Source organism: Peromyscus leucopus, chromosome 10 (assembly GCF_004664715.2).
Source record: "Peromyscus leucopus breed LL Stock chromosome 10, UCI_PerLeu_2.1, whole genome shotgun sequence".
In the NCBI taxonomy this organism is placed as follows: Eukaryota; Metazoa; Chordata; class Mammalia; order Rodentia; family Cricetidae; genus Peromyscus; species Peromyscus leucopus.
In genome coordinates, this window is record NC_051071.1 from 93,120,607 (window position 1) to 93,144,100 (window position 23,494).

Below are 23,494 nucleotides of genomic sequence, written 5' to 3' on the forward strand. Positions count from 1 at the left end.
CGCGTGGAATTCACGTATGTCACCCACAGGAGACATGCATCAGTCTCAGAATAGTATCTGATGAAATGAATTGAATTTATGTTATATTTGCTTTTGTTTCATGTTTGCTTTTCAGCTCAATGTAAGAACATAGTAGCAGAAAGTGCTGGAAGATAATAAGCAATAACATTAAAGTAGAAAGTTTGTCTAGAAAATAAATTTGACCAAGTTAAAAGTCTGTACAACCAAAAATTACTGCAAGTAAAGTAAAATCTCCACACACACTTGTGTATCTAAGCTTTAAGAAGGGCCATCTGGGGAGACTTCCCTGGTGATTCAGTCAGCCCTGTAGGTGGAGGTAGGATGTATTTAGGGGTTACATTATTTACAGATGAGAAATCTCTAGGTTACTTTTCATCCAAGGTTGTTTGGTACCCCAGGGCCCTGAACCTGGTGTCTGAGCACCACGGCCATTCTTCTGCTAAGGAGTTGGTAGTGCAGAGAGCTGCTGCACGCTTGACAAGATTATGTGGACAGGCAGACTCTTATGTCTTATTGTCCTTGTCCTAATTAATGGTCATGCCTGCCCAGCTGAACCTAGCCTCATCCTGCTTTCCTAGGAAAAGATCCTGTTATAGTTCAGGAACCACTGCTAATCCTAACTCATGTTAACTTGATATCACTCAAGTGACTATCCCTTGGCCTCTGCTTGGCTACATGTTACTTCCATGCCCAATGCAACAATCACAATAACTGTATTTTTAAAATTAGACTCTATCCAGTGTATTATAAGCCCCTTAAGGGAAGGTAGTACTTGGTAAATTTATTGACATAAAAAGCAGGGAGGCGGTTTCTATGTGACTATAGTTGAGTGGTTTGAAGACATGGTAGTTTTGACGTATTAGCTGTAGTTGCTCAAATTCAAGATTAACTACCATTATCTACCTTGTAAAAATCTATTGCTTAAAATCTTTTCTTTTTCCAGGGGCTATTCGACACCCAAAGCATGTCCAGCAGACTGACTTGGCTGCAACACTAGCAATAGGACTTGGTTTGCCGATTCCTAAAGACAGTGTAGGGAGCCTCTTATTTCCAGTTATAGAAGGAAAACCAATGAGAGAACAACTGAGATTTTTACACTTAAACACATTGCAGCTTAGCAAACTATTGCAAGAAAACGTTCCATCGTATGAAAAAGGTAAGGTAATTGTAGTTCTAACTTCTATAAGGTCTTCATGATTCCATGGGCCTTATGTTTTCCAAAGGTTTTCTGGTGTGCAGTTTGTAGTGGAATATTTTGTAGTTGAATATTTTGTAGTTGTCACTCTTTAATTATGAATATTATAGTCCTGTTTTCTTAGGCCCTTAACTGTCATTATTAGCAACACCCACAAACGTAATTAAGCTATTTGAAATCTTTTATACATTTATTAATTCAACAAATATTTACCAAGTTTTTGTTTATGAACAAGGGACACCATGTTAAAAGTACTGAGGCTAAAGCATTGGGTGGCACCAGATCTCTGTCCTCACAGAATCTTTTAGCATGAAGAAAATAAAAGTATTGTAGATGCCAGATGGTAACCAGAACCCTAGGAAAAGATTGCACATAGGAGCATGGGTTAGTACCCTAATACAAGCCTGGCCTTAGAGTTGAGAGGGAGCTTTGTAGACTGAAGGTCAGAGGTACAGGAGATGAGTTCAGAGACGTCATCAGAGGGCTTTTGGGCGTTAGATGAGCTTCAGTTTTGTCTAGGTGAAGGAGGATGAGACAGAGTTGTCTGCATTTTCAAAAGTTCTCCCAGGTTCCCTCTGGGAGTGCTGCCCTGTACTGTAGCAGAGCAGGCAAGAAGCAGCTATCCTGTTTTGGTTAGAGGTTAGGCAGCATGGGCCCTGCATGGCCTCGGAAATTAGAAGTGGTTACATTGTAGACTTGGTTTGGAGGTAGCGAAACATTTGCTGGTACAGTGGGGTTTAAGGCACAAGAAGACCTGAGGCCAAAGGAACAACTCCAGATTTTCAGCTGTACAGTGAAAGAATAGGTGACCATGCAGTGAGGCAGGCAGGAGCTACTTTGCAAGACAGGTGTCTTAGTTATTTTTCTATTTCTGTGATAAGACACCATGACCAAGGCAACTTACGGAAGAAAGTTTATTTGGGACTTACAGTTTCAGAGGCTCAGAGTCCATGACCATCATGGCAGGGAGCATGGCAGCAGGCACACAGGCATGATGCTGGGCCAGTAACTGAGAGCTTACATCGTTATCTACAAGCAAGAGAGAGAGAGAGAGAGAGAGAGAGAGAGAGAGAGAGAGAGAGAGAGAGCGAGAGAGCGAGCGCAAGCATGAGAGAGAGAGAGAGCGCGCTCTGGGGATGGTGAGGGCCTTTGAAACCTCAAAGCCACCCCTAGTGACACCTCCTCCAACAAAGCCACACCTTTTAATCATTTCCAAACAATTCTGCCAGCTGGGGACCAAGTGTTCAAATATATGAGCCGGGGGGGGGGGGGGTGTCGGGGCGTAAGGGGGTGTGGTCTACTCATTCAAACAGCAGCGTATTGAGAGATTGGGGTACATGGGGCAAGAAGCTATGAAAGAAGAATTTCAATAAGGAGAAAGTAAGCCACTGTGTTGATGCTGTAAAATAAAGGAGAATTGAGAACTAACTATTGGCTCTGGGGATATGGAGTCGTTAGTGATTGCTAGAACAGGTCCTGTGTTGGGAGAGAGCCTGGTTAGAGTAGGTACAGATAAGGCAGTTGAGGGTCAGAAAGGTGGACTGTGGTCTAAGCACATGTTTGTCTTTAAGCTGGAGATACTAGGGGCAGTTTCTGTGCCAGTGGGAATGATCCCAGGAGAAATGTAAACCTCTGTGAGACCCTGTATAGATCATCTGAGTCACATTTTCAGTTGGTTTGCTCTGGTATGTCCAGCATATCACAGACTAACACATCTGTCATTTGGGCTCCTTCACAAGTCTAGAGGAGGCACTTGTGTTTGAGTCAGTATTTGGTATGATACTGGCAAGTTTTCTTCTTTAAGTTGTGATATACAGCTAGTAGGGTGAGCACCATGATTGTTACCTGTGAAAGACAGACCCTGCCTGTCAGCTGTGAAATGACTGGGAGCCTTATACAAGGGGCAGGAAGATTTCCTGAGCAAGTACCCAATCCAGTAGTCCAGGTGAGAGGTTTTGTTGGGGGTGAGGCCTGGCTTTGATGCATATTTTAGTGTTTAGTCTAGATTATACATAACCATTATTCTTGCTTTTTTTTCCTAAAATAAATTATAGGGATGTAAGGTGTTTTTTTGAGGGATGGGAAGGTATTGGTTGGTTGATTTAGTCTTTTGTTGTTGTTGTTGTTGTTGTTGTTTTAGGTATGGTGATGTTTTATTGTTTTATTTTTGTATGTATGTGTGGTGGAGTTTTTTTGGTGGTTGTTTCGTTTGTTCATTTGGTGGGGTTTATTCTTTCTTTATTTTTTGGTTGTAGTGGTGGTTGGTGCAGTACTGGGAATTGAGCCTTATTCCTTTCATATACTAGGCAAATACTCTGTCACTAGACCACATCTCCAGGCCTCTTTTCGTTTTTGTTTTGAGACAGTCTCACTGTTAAATAGTCTGTCCTTGAATGTTGGCCTTCAATTTGTGATCCTCCTGATTCAGCCTCTTGAGTAGATGAGATTATTGGCATTAGCCACTAGGTCAGCCATTGCTTGGTAGTTTTTGCATATTTTGTTGTTAGAAAAACTCTAGTCTAGCAAAAATTGCCAACAAAAAACACTAGTAAGGATTATTTACTGTTTCAGAAATGTTAGGGTAGAAAAAGATTAGGAACTATGTTAAATGGAAAGGAAACGAGCCTACAGGGATTAGGAGACATTTTGGGGGCCCCTCACTCCTAGGAGGCCTACCTATGTCTATACCATGAGTACACTCTAAATCCTACAACAAGGCCAACACAACATCTAGCCAAATCTGATGCTTCTTGCCCTCTGTCTTTTAGGTCTGGTGGGAACAGCCTTTTTTTCCTCAGGATCTTTGAACAAGATGTTCATAGTGGCTGGATGTTCTTTCCTAGTTCCTCATCTGGTTAATTCCCGGGCAACCTTAATAGTCAGCTTATCAGACTGTCCTTGCCCTATATTCCACTTCCAATTTAAAATCAATTACTCTTCATTACCAGAAATCTCTCAGATAATCTCTTTTCCTTTATAACATTCTTTGTGACAAAAAAAAATTCTTTTATGTGTATACATGTTTTGCCCGCATGTATGTCTGTGTGTCATGTGCATGCACTGCAGAAGCTAAAAGGATGTGGGACCCCTGGGACTGGAGTCACAGATGGTTGTGAGCTACCATGTGGGTCCTGGGACTCAAACCTGGATCTTCTGAAAGAGCAACAGAGCTCTTAACCACCGAGCCATCTCTCCAGTCTCCATTCTGCACAATTTGTTATCACATTTGTCTATGCCTACAACATAGTGTTTACAACATAGTGTTTTGTTTGCATTTGTTTGTATTTGTGAACACTTCTGAATCCGAGCACAAACAGGAATTGTATCTGTTTATTCACCACTGTATTTCTCTTTCTTTCTTTCTTTCTTTCTTTCTTTCTTTCTTTCTTTCTTTCTTTCTTTCTTTCTTTCTTTCTTTCTCTTTTTCTTTCTTTCTTTCTTTTCTTTCTTTCTTTCCTTCTTTATCTTTCTTTCTTTTTTTAAATTTACAGTCCATTGTGTTTCTTATTCGAGGTTCAGTCTGGGACATAGTCACTGTTTAGGAAGTGTTCATTTAGCTGCATGAATAGGAGCCCTGGGGCTCTGTGACTCATTTTATAGAGGCTGTAAGATGTAACACAAATACCCTGTGTCTGTGGTTCGTTTGTAGAGATGTGTAAAACTGTTGAGTAGGCACAAAGATAGACCAGATCTTTGTGACTTACTCATGGAGGTTATGGGATATAGACACAGGTGCCCTATGTCTTTATGACTCTTATGGAAGCTATGGGGTATAGGTACAGATACCACCAGGCTGTAAGGTATAGACATAGGTGACCCAAGTCTCTGTGACTTCCCGGAAGAGAGGCTATGGATTATGAATACAGATCACTGTGGAGGCCTGGGGTATAGACACAGATACCCCTACTTTGGTGTGGTGTAGCAGTGAGGGCACTAGCCTTGGACTTACTATCAGAGTTTAGAATAATGCTTTCTGTCACTTATTCTGTAATCTGAGCAAATGCCTTAATTCTATCTCTATTTCTCATCTGGAGAACAGGCATAATGGTCTTATCCCTCCCTCATGGGTTATTGCAGAAGTGAGTAGTAGCTGCTTAGAGTGATAGTGGCCAGTTTTTCTCTGCAAGTATTAATGATTGGCAGTAAGGGGAGGTGCAACCTGAAATGCTCAGGTTCACATTAAGATTATGCACTGAACCCCTGTCCTCAGCAATAGAATGCCTGCAGGGGTTCTTTTGCTGCTGTGAAGGTGAAGCATGGGTTGTATTCACAGATCACTGTGCAGCACTGTTGGGGAATGCAGGCATGTGTGGCCTGCTGGAGTATGAGATGCATTTTATAAAACAGAGCATCTCAGGAAGAAAAGTCTGGGTTTTTAGACCCATTTCGTCACAAGTAAGCACAACATAGTGAAGAATAATACCCATATCTGGGAAAAGGACTGTCTTTGGCTCCTTGCTTCCAGCAGCATACCATGCAGAGCTAAAGGAAAGGGGTGGCCATGATCCTGGGCTACATCCAGAAGCCACACATTCCATGCCAATGGCATCACTGGACGTTGTAAAGAGGAGAAGGCTAGAAAGTGCTCTGCCTTTACAAGGAGGACTGTAAAGAAGGGTGGTTAATGGAGGAAGCTAAAATATGAAGGCACAAGAATCAGCCTGGGCAGTGTATGGGCAGCATTCCTCACACATTCTCTCAAGATGAGGAGGGCTCTTTGAAACCAGGACCTGTTGATGCAGTACGTTTCAGAACTGTTTTTATATTTCACAAGAAGAAAGAATGGGAAGAGACAAAAAGAAGAGAGGAGAGTTCAGATCACATGAGAGATGTAGAAAAATGCCTGGGCCAAGCAGTGGGTGTTAATTCTGCCCATGCTGCATGTGCTGAGTACCCAGGCCCTGGCTGTGTTGGCAGTGGGTGGATGTGCATGGTCAGCTGTTACCGTATTACTGAAGTGTTGCTGACCCTTCCTGCCTAGGAACAGATGGCCTCCATTAGGTATCAGTTCCTAAGAGTACGCCAGGAATAAGTGAATGTGCTAGTTATCAGTGTGTATAATCCTTTTGTCTGATAGATCCTGGATTTGAGCAGTTTAAAATGGCAGAAAGGTTGCACGGGAACTGGGTCAGACTGCACTTGGAAGAAAACCATTCAGACGTTCTGCTTGGCCTGGGGACCAAAGTGCTCAGGCAGTACCTGGGTGCCCTGAAGACCCTGAGTCTGGCTCTGAGCACACAAGTGGCTCACTATGACATCTACTCCATGGCAGTAGGGACTGTCATGGTTTTGGAGGTACAGATGCTTGTATTATCATGGTTTGGGTGTTAAATTGATTTTTACAAGTCAGCCAAAACATGATGGTTTTAAATTTACATATCATTCCTGCTGGACATGGTAGTATATATCTCTAATCCTAGAATTCAGGCTACTAAGACGGGAGAGTGGCCTGTTAGCCTGTCATGCCAGCCTGGACTACAAGACCCTGTGTCTAAAAAGAACATTGGTGTAACATGGAAAATAAGAATATTCTTTATTCTTCCATTGTGCATCCTGATGTGTCATATGGCTTCATTCAGCATTGCTATAAAAGATAAAACTATAAATCAAGCTATGCAGTTTTAGCAAGAAACTAAAAATGATTTTCCCTTGGGTCTTTTTGTTGTTGTTCTTATATGAGCAATGGGATGGACTCATCTGGATGATGCCTGGCCTTCCATAGACACCCTTGATCTTCTGTTTCAGGTTCTTACCCTGTTCCTCCTTAGCACTCCACATGTGCTGTGCAGAAAGGCTGAGCTGGATGTTCCTCTGTTGTCTCCTGTGTTTTCTCTGCTCTTTTATTTGATATTTCTGGTTCTTTCGGCCATTCATGTCCTGGTATGCACCTCATCCGAAAGCTCATGCTACCTCTGCAGCCTCCCGTGGCTGGCAGTCGGGGGTGTGATGGTACTTGTTTCTGCGCTGCTCTGTGTAATTGTGTCTGCCCTTATCAGGATGGTCATCGATGGCACCCTGCTGAAGAAGGTATGGCTGGGCCCTGGGTATATAATATGGTCCTTATGGGTGGGCTTTTCTTTTGTTTTGCCAGCTATTCTTTCATTAAAAGAAATTGGTTGAAGTGTACCAGCACTGCAGTGCTAGAGATGTCGTGGAAAGACCACATACCAAGTGGACTTCAGGAGAAGGATCTAAACGGCCCTTCCCAGGCTTTTGGGCATTTTGGCCTGTGATATTCTGTTGTGTAGTCAGGTCACATGCTTTTATTCTCAGCTGGAAAGAGCTGGACCGAGCAGAGGTGATAATAGGGTTTCTGAATGTGGCAGATAGTGAGCATGTGCACTGTAGTCTTAGAAAAGTTTCTGAGCTGCTACTGATGGACAGTGAACAGGTGGGTACTCAGGAGGCTCCCAAGGAAGCTTGGTCCCCTATTGGTCTGTTCTGCCTCACAAAGCTTTCTTTTCAAGGCTTACGTTTTCCTGTGGAATTACTGGGTTTTGGTATGACACCTTTGCTTATTAGGTGAGTAATGGTCCTAGTAATGGTGAGCAGGGTGGAAGAGATAAGTGGTTGCACTGGAGTCCACAGATCCAGAGCCTGGGGTGGGGAAACTGTGCAGTGACTCTGTCCTTCTGTCCTCCTTACCACCACAGGGCCTTTAGAGACCCCTGTTGTGTGTCTGGGTCTAGGCATTGTCTTTGTGGATGTTTGCCTCTTTAGGGCCTTTCTGGGTTCGTGCTTACTATACATAGTTACGAGCTATCAGAACAACAAGTGACAACAAGAATTTCATATTGAACTGGGGTGTGTGTGTGTGTGTGTGTGTGTGTGTGTGTGTGTGTGTGTGTTCTCTCCTTCCACCGTATGGGTCCTGAGGATAGGACTCAGGTCATTAGACTTGGCAGCAAGTGCCTATACTTGCTGAGCCATCTCATCAGCCCTTGAGCTGTTTTTACGTCATTAGTTCATGTTGGCCAGCCTTTCATCACTGTGACAAAATATCTGAGACCAACATTTAAAGGAGGAAGGATTTACAGCTCAGTTTCAAAAGTGTCAGTCCATATCTGGCTGGTTCCATTACTATGGAAACATCACAGTGGAAAGGCTTAGCTGAAAAAGCTGTTTACTTTGACAGCTAAGTAAAGCTGTAAAGCAATGAGAGGAAAGAAGAGAAATGGAAGAATTAGCACCTTCTTATTCTAATCACCCAAAGAGTCCCCTCCCCACTTGGTGAGGGGAGTACTTCATATCTAAACCATAACATAATTTAAGAAATAGTTTTCTGTTGCCATCTTTTTGTCATTTCAGCAGAAGTAACTATTACAGTGGAAACTATAATAGTCCTGGGAAAGTTGATGTCATGCAGGGAACATGGCAGCTGGGCCAGGATCTTCTGGGCAATTCTTTGGGCACAATCACTGCATTGAGGACCTGCTTTCAGTTTCGTACACTGAGCTTGGGACTTACAGTCCAGGGTGAGGACAGCTGACTGACGTTGTATGTCCATGTCCTCATGGTTAGCATAAGAACGTCTTGACCTCCTCTAGCCTGTGCTGCAGGAAGAAGGGCTAGTGCTCCCAATGCAGGGGGTTCCCTCCATAGTGGGCAGTTTGGGTTAGGTGGGAAGACAGCAAGTGTCTATCATGAGGCCTTTTCACTGTGAGCAAGGAACTCCAGTATGTGCAGGGTGATGGATATAATTTTCAGGTTATCCCTCAGAAACTGTATTTTCTTCTAACAGAGTGCAGCTTATCCCAGCTCAGGGTGGTCAGAGGTGGATGTCCTCCTTCTTCTGGGCACAGTGGGCCATGTTCTGAGCCTGGGAGCCAGCAGCTTTGTGGAAGAAGAGCATCAGACCTGGTACTTCCTTGTTAACACTCTGTGCCTGGCTCTGAGCCAGGAAACCTGTAGGAGTTGCTTTGTGGGAGATGACTGTGAACCTCAGCGTCGCTTCCATGTGGAACAAGGATGTGTAGACATACTTGCCTGCACCCTGAAGGACAGTACAAGCTACAGTACCCCTAAGCCTGACAGAACAAGGAAAGGGGTCTCCCTTTCTGAAGCACAAGGAAGCTGCAAATGGTGGACAGTGCTGGCGAGTCCGTGGCTGGTGCTGATCTGCTGTCGGCTACTGAGGTCCTTGAACCAGACAGGGGTGCAGGGAGCCCATCGGCCTGATCTCAGCCACTGGCTTACCAGGTGAGCATGGCCTATGGACTGAAACCCTTTGCAGTTGAATAGTCACATATAGTCTTCTTTTCCTACATTTTGTCCTTTTAAAAATATATATTAAGACTAAAATAATACTTGAGATCTAAAGAAATAGAAAATATACCCCATGAAGTTGAAAAGAGGTTAACTTAATAGATTTGGTTTATTAATGCTGAATCAGCGTAATTGTTAATGTTTGAGAACCTGTGAGTTTTAAAATGATCATTGTGATAAAGATGTAATTTTGGGATTCAAGTCCATGGTGGTTCATTCTACACTGCTGCCTGTAGACAAGAGGACAAGGTCAGTTGGCAAAAGGCCCTGGTCTCTGGAACATCTCTGATTCTCCTTTCTCTCCAGTCATGCCTCTCTCTCTCTCTCTTAGAAGGCAAAGTATATAGCACACCTCTCTACATCCCCTGAGCCTTCTGTTGAAGCTGCAGAGCCAGGAAGAGATGTAGATGGGGGTAGGTGGAGGCTTTTAAGAAGAGACTTGAAGTAAATGGGAGAAACTGAGTCTGAAAAAGTCAAGAACAGACTGTTCTAATTTTTAATTGTCTAACAACAAAGACTCAAACAAAAGTAAAAGATGAACAGCAAAATGAGAGTTTTCAGAGGAACTGTGTGAAATTGCAATGCACAGGGTCGGAAGTACTCCTGCTAGTGCATGGGAAATTTCAATGATACTGTGGCGTGATTTTATATCTGTATGGTGAACAAACAAAACTAAATGGTATTCCCAAGACCTTTCAAGTGCACAGTCAACCTGGATGTGGGCATTAAAGAAAGACTCTGCTTTCACTAACCCAGAGACTCTCATGGAGAATTCCCCTAAGTATTAACTAAGTTATCAAACTTTCATAATCCCACAATTAGACCTGGTATCTTTGTAGTATCTACCATGTGCCTGCACGACAGGCCTGGAGAAACAGCACCATGTAGTCCTCATTTTGGAGTCCAGGAAACTAAGAGGGAACAGGGCCTGGTGATAGGTCATAGCTCCTCAGCCCAGGTATATGAAGTGGTTGATATGTTAAGGAGCTCCAGTCTTAGAAGAACATAATGAACTCTTGTTTTTTCTCTGAAAAATTGAAGCATTTGGTGCATGTGTGTCCTGCATGTCTTCTCTAGTGTCCTGTTTCCTGGCTCATTGCTGGGTCATTCAAGTTGTAAAGAGCCATTTTATAAGTCCTGTTAGCTGGCCACTCCAAAGCTGTTTTAGTTAAATACCACTTCTCTATGGTAGTATACAGCAATCCACTGGGATGCCTAGGATGTGCAATTTAAAGCACAACAGAGACCTCCAGGGTGAGGCCTGTAGTTTTAAATCATCTCTTCCTGTCCTGACAGCCACAACTGTCTTCTTCCGTTTTCTGGGTGGTTTTTGTTTTTCTTTGTTTTTTGTTGTTCTTGTTTCTCTCTCTCTCTCTCTCTCTCTCTCTCTCTCTCTCTCTCTCTCTCTCTCTCTCTCTTCTCTCTCTCTCTCTCTCTCTCTCTCTCTCTCTCTCTCTCTCTCTCTCTCACTCTCACTCTCACTCTCTCCCCCTACCTCTCTCTCCCTCTCCCTCCCTCCCTCCCTCTTCCCCTTTTCCTCCCTTTCTCTCTCCCCCTCCCCTCTCCCTCACCTGCCCCTATATTTGTTTTGATACAAGGTCTTGCTGATACAAGGTCTATCCTAGGCTGACTCAAACTTGTGATCTTATACCCAAGCCTCTAATTTGTCAAGATTACAGATGTATATCACCATGCCCAGTTTCACTCACATTTTCTGAAGTCTCTTCCCATTTCTGTGTATAGCTTTCCAGAATATGTATTTAACAACTATTAACTATCTAAGCTTTATGAACATGGACTGTGTAAATAATGAGAATTCTTTTACACATGGCACTGCCTATGCACCTCTGCTCAGTGGGACAACCATCTGTCAGAAGCTAGGGCCAAGAGAGTTGAGCTGTGTGAGAAAGCAGTAGAGCCAGGGTGAGGATGAAGTAAGTCGAGGATACCGGAGGACAGAACTGTTTGTACCTAATACCAGCATCTGAGACCATCTTAAGAGTAAGAAGTGAATGAGATCTCAGCATGGTAGTGTTTGTGATATTTTAAGAACTTAGTTTTTGTTTTGTTTTCTGGCTTTCTAGAAAAATCATCTATAATACATTTCTTTTAAAGCCCTTCAATATAATTGTAAGTCACCAATTCCATTGGTAGTAATTGGGCATTTTCTATCTTATTTCAGCTCTGACCACAAAGTACAACTCTCAGGCCTGGCTGCCCTTTCTCTGGCTGTGATCTTCATGTTGGTTCAAAAGGGGTGCTCCCTTGTATCCAAGGCAGCCTTAGCACTGGGGCTGCTGGGCGTCTTCTGCTACAGGGCAGCCACTGGAATTGTGCTGTTCCCATGGCAACCAGACAACAAAGGCATTTCAAAGTAAGTGAACTAGAGACACAAAGTTTGCTTTTATATGCTTCAGTGTTTTCTATACTAAAAAATGCCATGCCAATCCTTACAATACTGGGGTTTAGTTTTTTAAAATAATTTATTTACTATTTTATGTGCATTGGTATGGTTTTATCCATTCTCAAAAGAACCTCTAGGATACAATCAGAGGAGCCATCAGAAATTAGACACCCTCATGTTCTTTGAAATATCATTTGTAGTTGAAGAAATAAATAATTTGTAGTTGTTCAGCAGTACTGGGACAACCCTCACAGATATGTTGAAGCTCTGGTAGGATCTTGTAACTGTGAGGCAGTAAGTTTTCATAGAACACAGAAGGGTATTGTGAAGCAGTAGGCAAACTCTTACATGATGCCATCTTACCAAACTTTTTTGTATATGACTTAAGTTAATAAAATATTAATTGTCATATTTAGGACCCAAGACCATGTATAGATTGTGGCCTTACTTTTTTACTCATTTGAGTTCCTTACAGTTATCTAGAATTAACAAGTATTGAGAGCCAAGGGCTGTAGCCAGAGACTTAGGGGCTTACCAGAAATCATCTGCTGATAGATGTGGGTTTCTGCAGCAGTTAACAGCAGTGCGGTGGCCTTCAGCTGAGGCAATAAGATACAGGGGCATGAAGAGGACGGTGACTGAGACTGGGGACATTCTGTAGAGACAAAGGCTCTTCTTGGCTTTGCGATTGGAGCTTCGGGCAGATGGTTGTATATTACATTCGGGGTTTTGTTTAATCTCCAAGGGCAGTATGTGAATTCATTTGTTTCCACCCAGCACTATACATTTGATTTCTGCATTATTCATCTCAAGACTGTGGTCCCCTACTTTCTTCTCTGCTTGTGAGCAGCTTGCCTTTTTGTAGATGACTAGAAGATAGCCAGTGTGCCGTTCCTCTAAACATGCTCCTTCTTCCTAGAAAGCGCATCCATCCCTCACCCTGTCTATCTTGATTTTTTTAAAATACACCACGTTGGTTTCAGATCCACCTGGTTCCAAAAGTGCTCAAATTCTGAATTCATCCTGGACCCTGATCTATCTGGTTCTGCATCTACTTTACATTCACCAAGTAGTCAAGACACTTTGCCTTGAACCTTTCCTTCCTTCTCCACTCAGAAGCCCAAGCATGTCTTAGATTGAAAGTCAAATTAAAGCCGTAGGAATGAAAAGCACTGACTGGTCAGGTCTGGGAACTTACCCAGATGCTCTTCCTACTGCTTTTTCCTATCTAGTGGCCTGGTGTTATCTACTGGGACAGGGCTTCTTCTCTGAGACATTTTGATGGCTTTGACATCTGCTGTATTCTGCTTTATTAGAAACCACATGAACTTGTCTTTAGCTTTTATATTAGGACATATATGGTCAGGAGTGTGCTAGGTACTTGACCCCAGCTCCTCAGCCAATGCCACACTGCCCCACATGTAAGAGACAGTGTCAACATTGAATTAAATTAATCATAATAAATGAGAATGTTTTTAATGCATAAAATGTTGTAAGACAGTATGATACAGGAAATTCATTTTTAAAACATATAATGCTGTGTTGCTAATTGACTTAAAATTTATTTACTTAGTATTTAAGTGACCATCTTTTCTGTTAATTAATTAATTTGTTTTTATGTGTATTGGTGTTCTATCTGCATGTATGTCTGTGAAGAAAGCATTGGATCCCCTGGAACTGGAGTTGCAGACAGTTGTGAACTACCATGTGGGAGCTGGGAAATCAAACCCAGGGTGTTTTTGATTTTGTTTGTTTGTTTTAAACCAGAATCTCAATATGTAGCCTGGGCCTAGAACTCACTATGTAGATCAGGCTGGCCTCAAATTCACAGACTGTCTCTGCCTTTACCTCCCAAGTGCTGAAATTAAAAGTATGCACCACATACTTTACCATTAAGTGACAATCTTAAAGTATATAAATACATCTTTTATAAAATATATTTTAAAACCATATTTTAGGAATATATATTAAAGAAGAAATTATTTAGACATAGTCTTTTTTTTTTTTTTGGTTTTTTGAGACAGGGTTTCTCTGTGTAGTTTTGCGCCTTTCCTGGGACTCACTTGGTAGCCCAGGCTGGCCTCGAACTCACAGAGATCCGCCTGGCTCTGCCTCCCGAGTGCTGGGATTAAAGGCGTGCGCCACCACCGCCCGGCTTAGACATAGTCTTATAACTTATATCCTTTATATACTTAAATTGAGTGCTAAGATACTCAGTTCATAACAGTACTTAATATCACTAAGCATCTACTGAGTGCCAATACTTATGTCTATTTTTTTCCATATATATATTTCCTAGGATAACCATGTGATGTGTAGGAATCATTTCTGTTTTCACAAATAATGAAGTTGTCAGAGTGTTAATTGTCCAAACAACAGAACAGAGTCCAAACTAAACAGTTTGGGCCACTGCACGCTGCATTGTCCATTTTATACATGTCAACATGCAAGTTCTTTTTAAATACATTTAATTGCAATTGAACATGCTGAATTGCAGTTACAGTTCTGAACTTAGGAAATTTCAGATACTCAGGTCTCCGACTGGCATAGTGCTTTTTCATTTAACTGTGCAAAGTGGATTGGTGATTTTCTTGGCATGTTCCAAGGGCATAGCTCTGGTCTTGCTATCAGGTGATCCTTGGACCATATAAGCAAGTTTTCCTCAAAGTCAGCTTCATCAGGACAGTATATTCCAGCATATGCCTGTTGGCCTGACTGGCTTAAGGGCACATGTGTAGAAGTAGACATGCTTTTTTTTTTTAATCACTCAGCTTGTTTAGCTATACTGTTACATTTAGGCATTCTCTAATTAGATACATGTTTTAAATGGGAAAATATGTACTTGAATTTTTCTAGATGATACAAATGAATCTAACATGTTTTGCTTTTTTTTTAGGGGTATTATTGAAGCTCGTTTTGTTTATGTATTTGTCCTTGGCATTCTGTTCACGGGTACCAAAGATTTACTTAAAGCACAAGTCATTGCAACAGACTTCAAAACCAAGACTATAGGTTTGTGGGAGATACATAGTGGATTAGTTCTTCTGGCAGCATTGCTCTTGAGACCACATAATCTTCCAGTGTTAGCATTTAGTCTATTGATTCAGACTATAATGACTAAGTTCATCTGGAAGCCCCTGAGACACGATGCAGCTGAGATCACTGTAATGCATTATTGGTTTGGTCAAGCATTCTTCTATTTTCAGGTAGGTTTTCATTTTTATCATGGTAGAAGGCCAGTAACTTTTTATGTCACGTATCTTTTAGTTTTTCTTTCTGAAAATGTTGTAAGATGGAAAGTTACATGTGTTCAGTGAAAGAACTGAAAATGTATGGAAATTTATACTTAGATCTTATGTGGATTTTATTAGATAAAGTACAGTTTGTCATTTAAAAAAGGCATGCTTGACCAAGTATAGTGGTGCATGCCTTTAATTCTAGCATTGGGAAGGCAGAGGCAGGCAGATCTCTGTTAGTTGGAAGCCTACAAGAGGTACATAGTGAGACCTTGTCTCAAAAAAAACAAAAAAGACATGCTCTATGTGGATGCATCTAGATATCCATAAGATAGTGGGTTGTTGCTTTGCAGGAAGGATTAGATAGGAATTGATTTATTATAGACAGTAAAGGAAACACATTAAGTCTTTTATGTGTTTTGTGTTAGGAATGTAGTAATTATACTTCATGTACTTTTGTCCCTGGTGTCAAGGCTTTCCACACTGGGAACCATTGGGTGTCTCCACAGTTACTATTCCTCTAAGGCCTGGAGGATCATAGGACTTACTCCTTTTATTTAAAATCCACTATCCAAAACCCAAGCCTGCTTTAGTTTTGTTGTGTAGAACGATATCTGGGCAGATAGTGGGCCATAGAAGGATCTAGTTCCTCCCAGCAACCCCAGGGAGGATATATATATATATCCATCACTGTAGATTCCTTCACAACTCCATGAAGCTGGAGTTTCTCTCCGGGTCCTGCCAAGCCCATTAAATTAACCCATTTCTATAAATCTATACCTTGCCACGTGGCTTACCGGCATCTTCACATGCTGCTTGTCATGGTGGCGGCTGGCAGTGTCTCTCTGACTCAGCCTTCCACTTCCCAGAATTCTCCTCTCTCCTTGTCCCATCTGTACTTCCTGTCTGGCCACTGCCAATCAGTGTTTTATTTATTTAGAACGATATCCACAGCAACTCCACTTCACCTCTTCTATGTGTACTGGCCTCTCCTCTTTATCTGTCTTGTCCTGATAGGTCAGTCTCCTCCCTGTTCCTATCTTGTTCTTAGTTTCATATGTCCCCACCCTTACCCATGGATCAGCTCTAGGTTGCATAGCTTGCCTTTTTTTGTCCTTTTGTCACCAAAGGCCAAGAGTGGTTGCATTAAATTATAAGAATCTATAATTCCTTAAGTACTGTGACCAGATCAAGACCATCCCTGGGCTTAGTTTGCTGTGGTGGTCTAGCCCTCCTGACTCTTTCTACCTTGGTCTCCCCCATGGACCAGTAGAGCTCACCCATAATAGACTCAAGACCTGTGAATAGCTTGGGCACAGGGATATAATTAGTAGAATGTAGGTAGTCACCAGCCTGTATACTGTATAGCATGGATCCCCATGTCCCATGTTGCATTTCAGCAGGTCTGGGCTATAGCTAACCTCTTGGCTGCAGTATAAAAGTGGTTTACTAACGATTTCCAGTATGGCAGTATCCAGGAGATGTGTTCTGTGGGGCTCTGAGGACCACATGCACCATCCTCAAGCAGAGATCCTCAAAGAAAGGTCCATGTATTTGTCTTGAGAGCAGTCAATATGTCTGGAGGAAGGTGTGAGATTTCTGTGGTCAGTCAGAAGATTGAATTATGCAAAATTCTTCAAATGATTCATTCTTTATAGGCAATTTTCTACTACTTTCTGGGTCTAGAGAAATAAGACCCATCCAGAGGCAGCCCAGTGACCTAAGGGGCAGCTAGATGACTGGCTATGATCAATGTCTCCTGCTCCTCTGATCATGTATCCATGCTCACATATGGAAAGAGCAACCTTATTCTTTTGTGTTCCAGGGTAACTCAAACAACATTGCCACCATTGACATTTCAGCAGGCTTTGTGGGCTTAGATACCTACATGGAAGTTCCAGCTGCATTCCTCACAGTGTTTGGAACATACGTGGGTCCTGTGCTCTGGGCCAGCCACCTCGTGCACTTCCTGAGCTCAGAGGAAAGCAAGTAAGGCACTTACTTTGTCTTCCAGAACAAATGTGATTTCAGATTGTCAGTTTTTAAGAATAATAACATTATTTTATATACAAGGCATCTGAACTCCGAAAGTTAGAGAATCCTTTTATTGATTTTCTTTTTCTTAAATAAGAAATGTAGTTCATGAACCAAAGGTCTCAGTCAGGTATAAGGGACTCTGTTGATCAAGTTTCCATTTTTTAGTTCAAACCACACAAGAAGAAAAAAACCATAAAGAAAGCTGTATAGCAAAACCAGACAAGGAGCAAAGCCAGATACCACTGGCAAAGTTAAGAAATGTGCAGTCACTGAGGTCAGCAGGAGGAGATGATCACTGAGGTCAGCAGCAGATGTCCCATGGCAAGAGACACTCTTCTAATCACAGTCAGGAATTGGGAATAGGGACTGGGAAACTCCATACTCAGCTCTGAGCCACTTAATGTTTTCATACTCATTCTTCCATTCAGAGGGCAGGGAGACAAAAGACATGGGCTCTTGCCCTCCAAAAACCCTTAAGGCAATCCAGGAAGAACACGCTAGGAGGAGTTGCTGGCTGTACAGGTTCTGAGTCAGTCAGTCACCTCCTGCCTGAGACAGTCTAGGCTCTTATGCCCTCCAGCAGCATGGAGGCCCTTCCCAGGATCCAGCTTGCTCAAGGTTGCCACTTTTGGGGTATATATAGCTCTTCAGGCTTTCCCAACATGCTCCAGCCTGTCCCTGCCATTTTCTGTACAGTATCCTACTATTTCATTTTTGCTTCGGTTGTTGGTTTGTGTGTTGTTCCTCTCTGAAAGAAGGCTTCACGAGAGGCTCAGAGTTGTCTAGATGTTCATATCCACTGCTAGTAGCCATCTGTTCTTGGACCCAGCTGTGCCTGCTTACTTCTTAATGTGCCTAATCATAGAAAGCTAGCCTCTTTCTATGACACTGGATCAGCCTCTCACACACTGGATGGGCGCAGCTCTATCGGCCAGAACCTCTTCTGTCTTACTATGATTGGAGGTCCCAGTCTTTTCATGTCCCATGTCCTAGGCTTAGAGGTGAAGTTGAGGCTTTCAAGTCCCCAGTCCCTTTTCCTGCTTAGAAGAGCGACTCTTGCTGTGGTGACGGTCAGGGATGACTCCTCTTGGGATGTCTCCATGCTTCTCCTGCTTACCACAGTGACCTGCAGGCTACATACCCTTGTTCCTGCTGGTGTCAACTATGGTTCTGCTTCTCCTCTGGCTTTATTCCTTGGCTTCTTTCATGGGTTTGTCCTCAGTCCATCTTGTCTACTTACTTCCTAGACCAGCTCTGAGATCTCCAAGTTCATGTCCATGGCCCAGGCTCTCTTCTTGGCTCTAGATTTATATCTGACCTCCTGTTGGCACCTCCGTTGAGGGACCCAGACAGCACTGAGCTCAGCAAGCTCAAGACTAGAATGACCTACTAGTTCACTGGTACTGCATTTCCCTCAGGTAAAGGTGCTCAAGCATTAGTTATTAGCTCAAGCTTAACTACAGAAAGCTCTCAAAAGCTGGACGAGAAACTGTGGTGGCCTTAGCCAGAAAGAAAAGCATCCTCTTCTGCAAACCACATTTGGGTTGTGGAGAGAAACAGAACCTTCCATAAGCTGATACTTTGCTATCAGGGGAGAAACATTTTTTAGTCAAACTGTAAATTTCCTAAGGACAAGGAAAGCCTGAACTGTAGATGTTCCATGCCTACACTTTGATGCAGTCTGTAGAAAGTTCATCTTAAGTTATACAACCCACACATGAGGCTATTGTGGCCAGAATCTGGAAGTTGTGGTTGATGTGAACTGCCTGCTTGCAATGGCGCTGAAATCCAGTGCAGTGTTATAGGAGCAATATGCACAATATTCTCCATGGATAATTCTAAGAACTGTGCCACAAGGCAATGCCATGTGGAAACCCACCGTAATATGGGCTTACATGTCAGCTAAGAAAGAAGATCCATTTGGTAGATCATTGCTTCAGCACAGATGTCCTGTCTATGCCCTAGACAGGGGCACCCGAGGCCCTTTATCCACAAGGCTTATGCTGAGTATGCACTTTTTGGTACCCTGGTGCACTGTTCATGAGGCATTTGCAGTCACTTGGGCCGGGTACCAAGTGGGAACTAGCAGTTCAAGCATGGAGGAAACAGAGGAAGTACTGGGACCATCTGTATGGAAGGGGTCAAGTGTGATATAACAGTTAGGGAACTGAACAGGAGAAAATGTGCCAAGACCAAGACGAGAAGCCAGTGAAGACTGAGGTGATGTGGAAGAGAGGTTAGCTTAAGCTGCCCACCCGTAACTCCATTTGAGAAGACGAGGGGTCTGGTGCTCAGAACAGTTTTGTCTTTTGGCCACTGAGTTGCTGTGCTGGATAAGGGGCATGGAAATAGATGTTTGGGGAGGAAGTCCTAAAGTGGCACCTGGTGGAGCTGCTATCAACAGGACAGAACATGCCTTACAGAACACACTCACCCAGGTACACTCAGTGCACAAATAACCGTGTGCACACACTTGCCAGTGTCTTGCTGCTCATGTTCTACACTCAGGCACATCATTCCTGACGTAGACACCTCTCCTTCTGCTTTTAAACCATCAATACAAGCATTGCATAAGTGTATTTTATTCTCGTGAGTCTGATAAATTGCATGGTCCCAGCTTCTACATCCCATCCATAGCCTCTGATTATTGTGAAAGGACCTGTATGCATCCTACAAATGCTCAAAGGTCAGGTGTTCCCGGCTATACCACAGGCTCTGTCTTTGCTGCCTCACCTATAATCCTGTTATGAGCTATGTCTTGTCTGTCTGTGGCCTTTCTGACATGTTCAGTTTACATTACTGCCTGGTTTTTCTGGAGCATGGCCCCCCGGGTCACAAGGCAACTCTCACTGTGCACACATTCAAGTGACCCCTGTAGGATACAAAGACAGAGACGAGAACCTCTGACACAAGAGACAGTGGCTTGTAGGAATACAGTGTGGTAACTGACATACCTCCGCAGGAAGTGGGGCTCCTGTGGTTTAGAAGGGTTCGGAGGCATTGCTAGGAGCTTGCGGGGTAGATGTTGCCCTTCTCATTAAATTTACTGTTTTGTTCTTCACAGAAATGCTTGTGTTCTATTTTATATTTATTAGGTTTTACCTCTCATTTTTAAAAGAAGATTTCATAGCCTTAATTCTTTTATTACATTTATTTGTTTGGTGCGTGTGTGCGTGCGTGCGTGTGTGTGTGTGTGTGTGTGTGTGTGTGTGTGTGTGTGTGTATGTGTGTGTGTTTCACATTTAGGTCAGAAGACAACTTGTTGGCTTGTTTTCCCGTTAGTTTTCTTCTTCCTCTTCCATGTGGATCCTAGGGATCGAACTCAGGTAGTCAGGTTTAGCAGCTCGTGCCGTTCTGCCCGCAGAGCCGTCTCACCAGCCTAGTTATAACTTTCTTGTGCACCTGTAGGACGTTATCCCTGTGTCCAGTGACCCAACAAGTACTTGGAAGAGAGACTGGTGTGCTCTAGTCCAGGAGCGAGAATACTCATTGTTATTTTAAAGTAGACACGTGAAGTGTCCTGTGACTGCTCTGACGTGTGTTTTCTGTTTTGTTGATAGTGGTTCGGCCCTGAGCCGCGCTTGCTTCTGCTATGCACTGATCTGTTCTGTTCCCGTTGCCACGTACATTGTTCTGGTGACATCTCTGCGCTATCACTTATTCATATGGAGTGTATTTTCTCCAAAGCTTCTCTATGAAGGAATGCATCTGCTCATCACGGCTGCCCTTTGCGCGGTATTCACTGCCACAGACCAGACGCGCCACACAAAGGTGTAGGTGGAGACAGATACTTGGAGCTGATGCACTTTTCAGTCACTGTTTGTATCATGGATTTGAATATTGAAACTGCCTCCATTCAAGATCATTCTGGGGGTGGGGGGAGACGTGAAGCCTATGAAATTAGTGGATAACTTAATTTTACTTGGATTGAAATTAAATGGTAGATTAATAAAAGACCACTTTAAATATTTAAGTATCAAATTTTCCCTATTTACAATCAGATACTCTGAGATTTTCATTTTCTCTAGGTGAGTTGTGACTATATATGTTTAAATTGATGGAAACAAGGTTCTGGACTTTATCATATATGTATTAATCTCAGAGAGCCCAGGAGCCCTGTGTGAAAAGGTGTGCCTGCTACAGGGGCTACATCCTAAGAGCTCTTAAACCAGAGGTCCCCAAAATGTTTCAGTTTATGTGGATTATGTTTATCAATGTTGATAGCACTTGAAATGAAAACTAATCATTTCAAAACATTATTTATTTAAAAATGATCTGTTGGTGGACAAGGTGGAACACTCTTACATAATACCAGTACTCAAGAAGGCAAAATCAAGAATATTATGATTTCTAGGCTGCTTGGGATACATAGGTCAGACCTTGTCCTAACTCCCACCTCCAATAAAAACTAGTGCACATTAATATAACAAAATAACTATTTTCCAAAAAACATTTAATGAGAAAAATAGCATTGTTTTTATGTTTTTGCAGATGTCTTAAATGACCCACTCAATTGAAAATAGTTGGAATCTACATTTGATCTATTGTAATTTATGTTTGAAAAATAAGAAAACCAACCTCACTCAAACCTGTGTTTGGAAAAGTGTGGAGTATAACTGCCTCTTCTCTGTCAGCTTAAATATTTTGATACCAAAACAAAAATTGGCAAGTGGTATATAGGGTTTTATTGATTGTTGTTGTTATTTGAGACAGGATCTCTGTAGCCTAAGCTGGCCTCAAATTTTTGATCCTGCCTCAGCCTCCCAAGTGTTAGGATTACATGTGTGCATACTGTGCCTGGTTGTAGATGTTAGCTCTTCCAAGTTGGTTGGACTAAAATGGAGGAAGGGAGGTTGTCTGTGTGTGCAGGTTAAACTGATGATCTGGCTAGGGTCTTCTTTTTCACAGTTTGAATATCTCTCAGCCATGTCATATTTAGGAGCCTAACTTGGGCCAGTAGAATTGTTTCTACACCACCGTGGACCTGCTGACACAAAACTGACCTGCCAGGCAAGATATGCCTCTAATACAGTAGTTGCATGGATGTTAGGGTGGCCACCAACCACTATATGATTGGACATGAAGCCTCTTCTACATCATGCTATGAACCTGGTCAAAAGCCCATGGCCAGAAAGGTTATAAGCTCTACAAGAAAACCTAGTGTTTTGCAAGATGGACATGTTATCACACTGTCTTTGAAATATTTATGTTTAAAATTACGGCTGCTCTCAACCTTGGTCAGAGAAGCTACAATTTTTGCAGTGGGCAGTAGTTAATGCAGAGACTTATAACTGGTCAAAATGTGGAGGATGATTGATTTTTGAATGCTCAGTCCTAAGTGGACCATCTGTAACACACACACACACACACACACACACACACACACACACACACACACACACGCTCACACCAAGAATCAAGTAACATTGTGGAAGAGCAAACAGAAGGAATGCAAGGGTTGGGGGATGGGAAGGGGTGTCTTCTGAAAGGACATAGTTGTTGTGCTCATGAACCATAGCAGTTGTGGTTATCCACCCAAGACCTGCACAAGATTGAGGTCCTTGACGTTCTCACATGGATACGGAAGGAGCACTTGAGGTACCACCCTTAGCTGGGGAGCTGTTGTCAGTGGGTACTGGAGGAGGAGTCATTCTTCTTCAGAGATACAGCTACTAATAAGTTGCCCATGATCTGTTAAATAACCACATATACATATAAGCAACCCTAATTAAACTCTGTGTTATTAAGGGAAACAGAAGTGAACAGAGGAGAATGTTGAGAAGATTTCCAGAGGAAAGTAGGGGGAGTATGAGAGAGGGGCAGAGGATAAAAATGGTCAAAATACATTATATAGATATATGAAATTATTAAAGACTAAATACAGTATTTTAAAAGGGTAAGTTGGGGTAAGTGTGTATATATGCTAAAGTATATATAATATAGCTTGTAAATATAAAAGGGAAAAGAAAAATCCACAGTATATTTGCTTTTATAAAAAATTTTATTATAGTCTCACTATCTATTTTCCAGAGGAAACAAATAATATGATTTTTTGTTGTTTACATATTAAAATTTCGTAGATGCTTCAATAAAAAGGCTGCATAACACCATGACATTTACTTTTGTGGGGCTTTTGTTTGTTTGTTTGTTTGTTGTTTTTTTTGCGGGGGTTTTGGTTTTGTTGCAAATGTTAGGGGTCAAACTCAAGACCTTGCCCATGCTAAGTTAGCAGCAAGACCTGAAGCGAGGCTTTTATGGGCAAGGCCTCCATGAACAATAAATTAACTGGAAAATTGGAAAAGACTTTGTCCGGTTTGCCTTAGTTAAGCATAGCTA

The 23,494-nt window shown here is 42.4% G+C and overlaps 1 protein-coding gene across 5 annotated transcripts in view; it reads left to right on the top strand.

Moving 5' to 3' along the window:
• Pigg (phosphatidylinositol glycan anchor biosynthesis class G) overlaps positions 1–23,494 on the top strand; it is a 64,028-nt gene that overhangs the window by 11,776 nt on the left and 28,758 nt on the right. For 3 of the 5 annotated variants that reach the window (XR_005092368.1, XR_005092369.1, XM_028867410.2), the window contains exons 6-12: positions 965–1,177; positions 6,294–6,511; positions 6,962–7,243; positions 8,958–9,415; positions 11,664–11,855; positions 14,782–15,091; positions 16,947–17,110. Coding sequence is in view for 3 of the 5 variants with exons in the window: in XM_028867410.2 (XP_028723243.1) it covers positions 965–1,177; positions 6,294–6,511; positions 6,962–7,243; positions 8,958–9,415; positions 11,664–11,855; positions 14,782–15,091; positions 16,947–17,110 (1,837 nt within the window). In the remaining 2 variants the exon portion in view is untranslated. Of the gene's footprint in view, positions 1–964; positions 1,178–6,293; positions 6,512–6,961; positions 7,244–8,957; positions 9,416–11,663; positions 11,856–14,781; positions 15,092–16,946; positions 17,111–20,718; positions 21,132–23,494 lie in introns of those variants that run through there. The other 2 variants (XM_028867409.2, XM_037209291.1) reach the window with 2 other exon arrangements.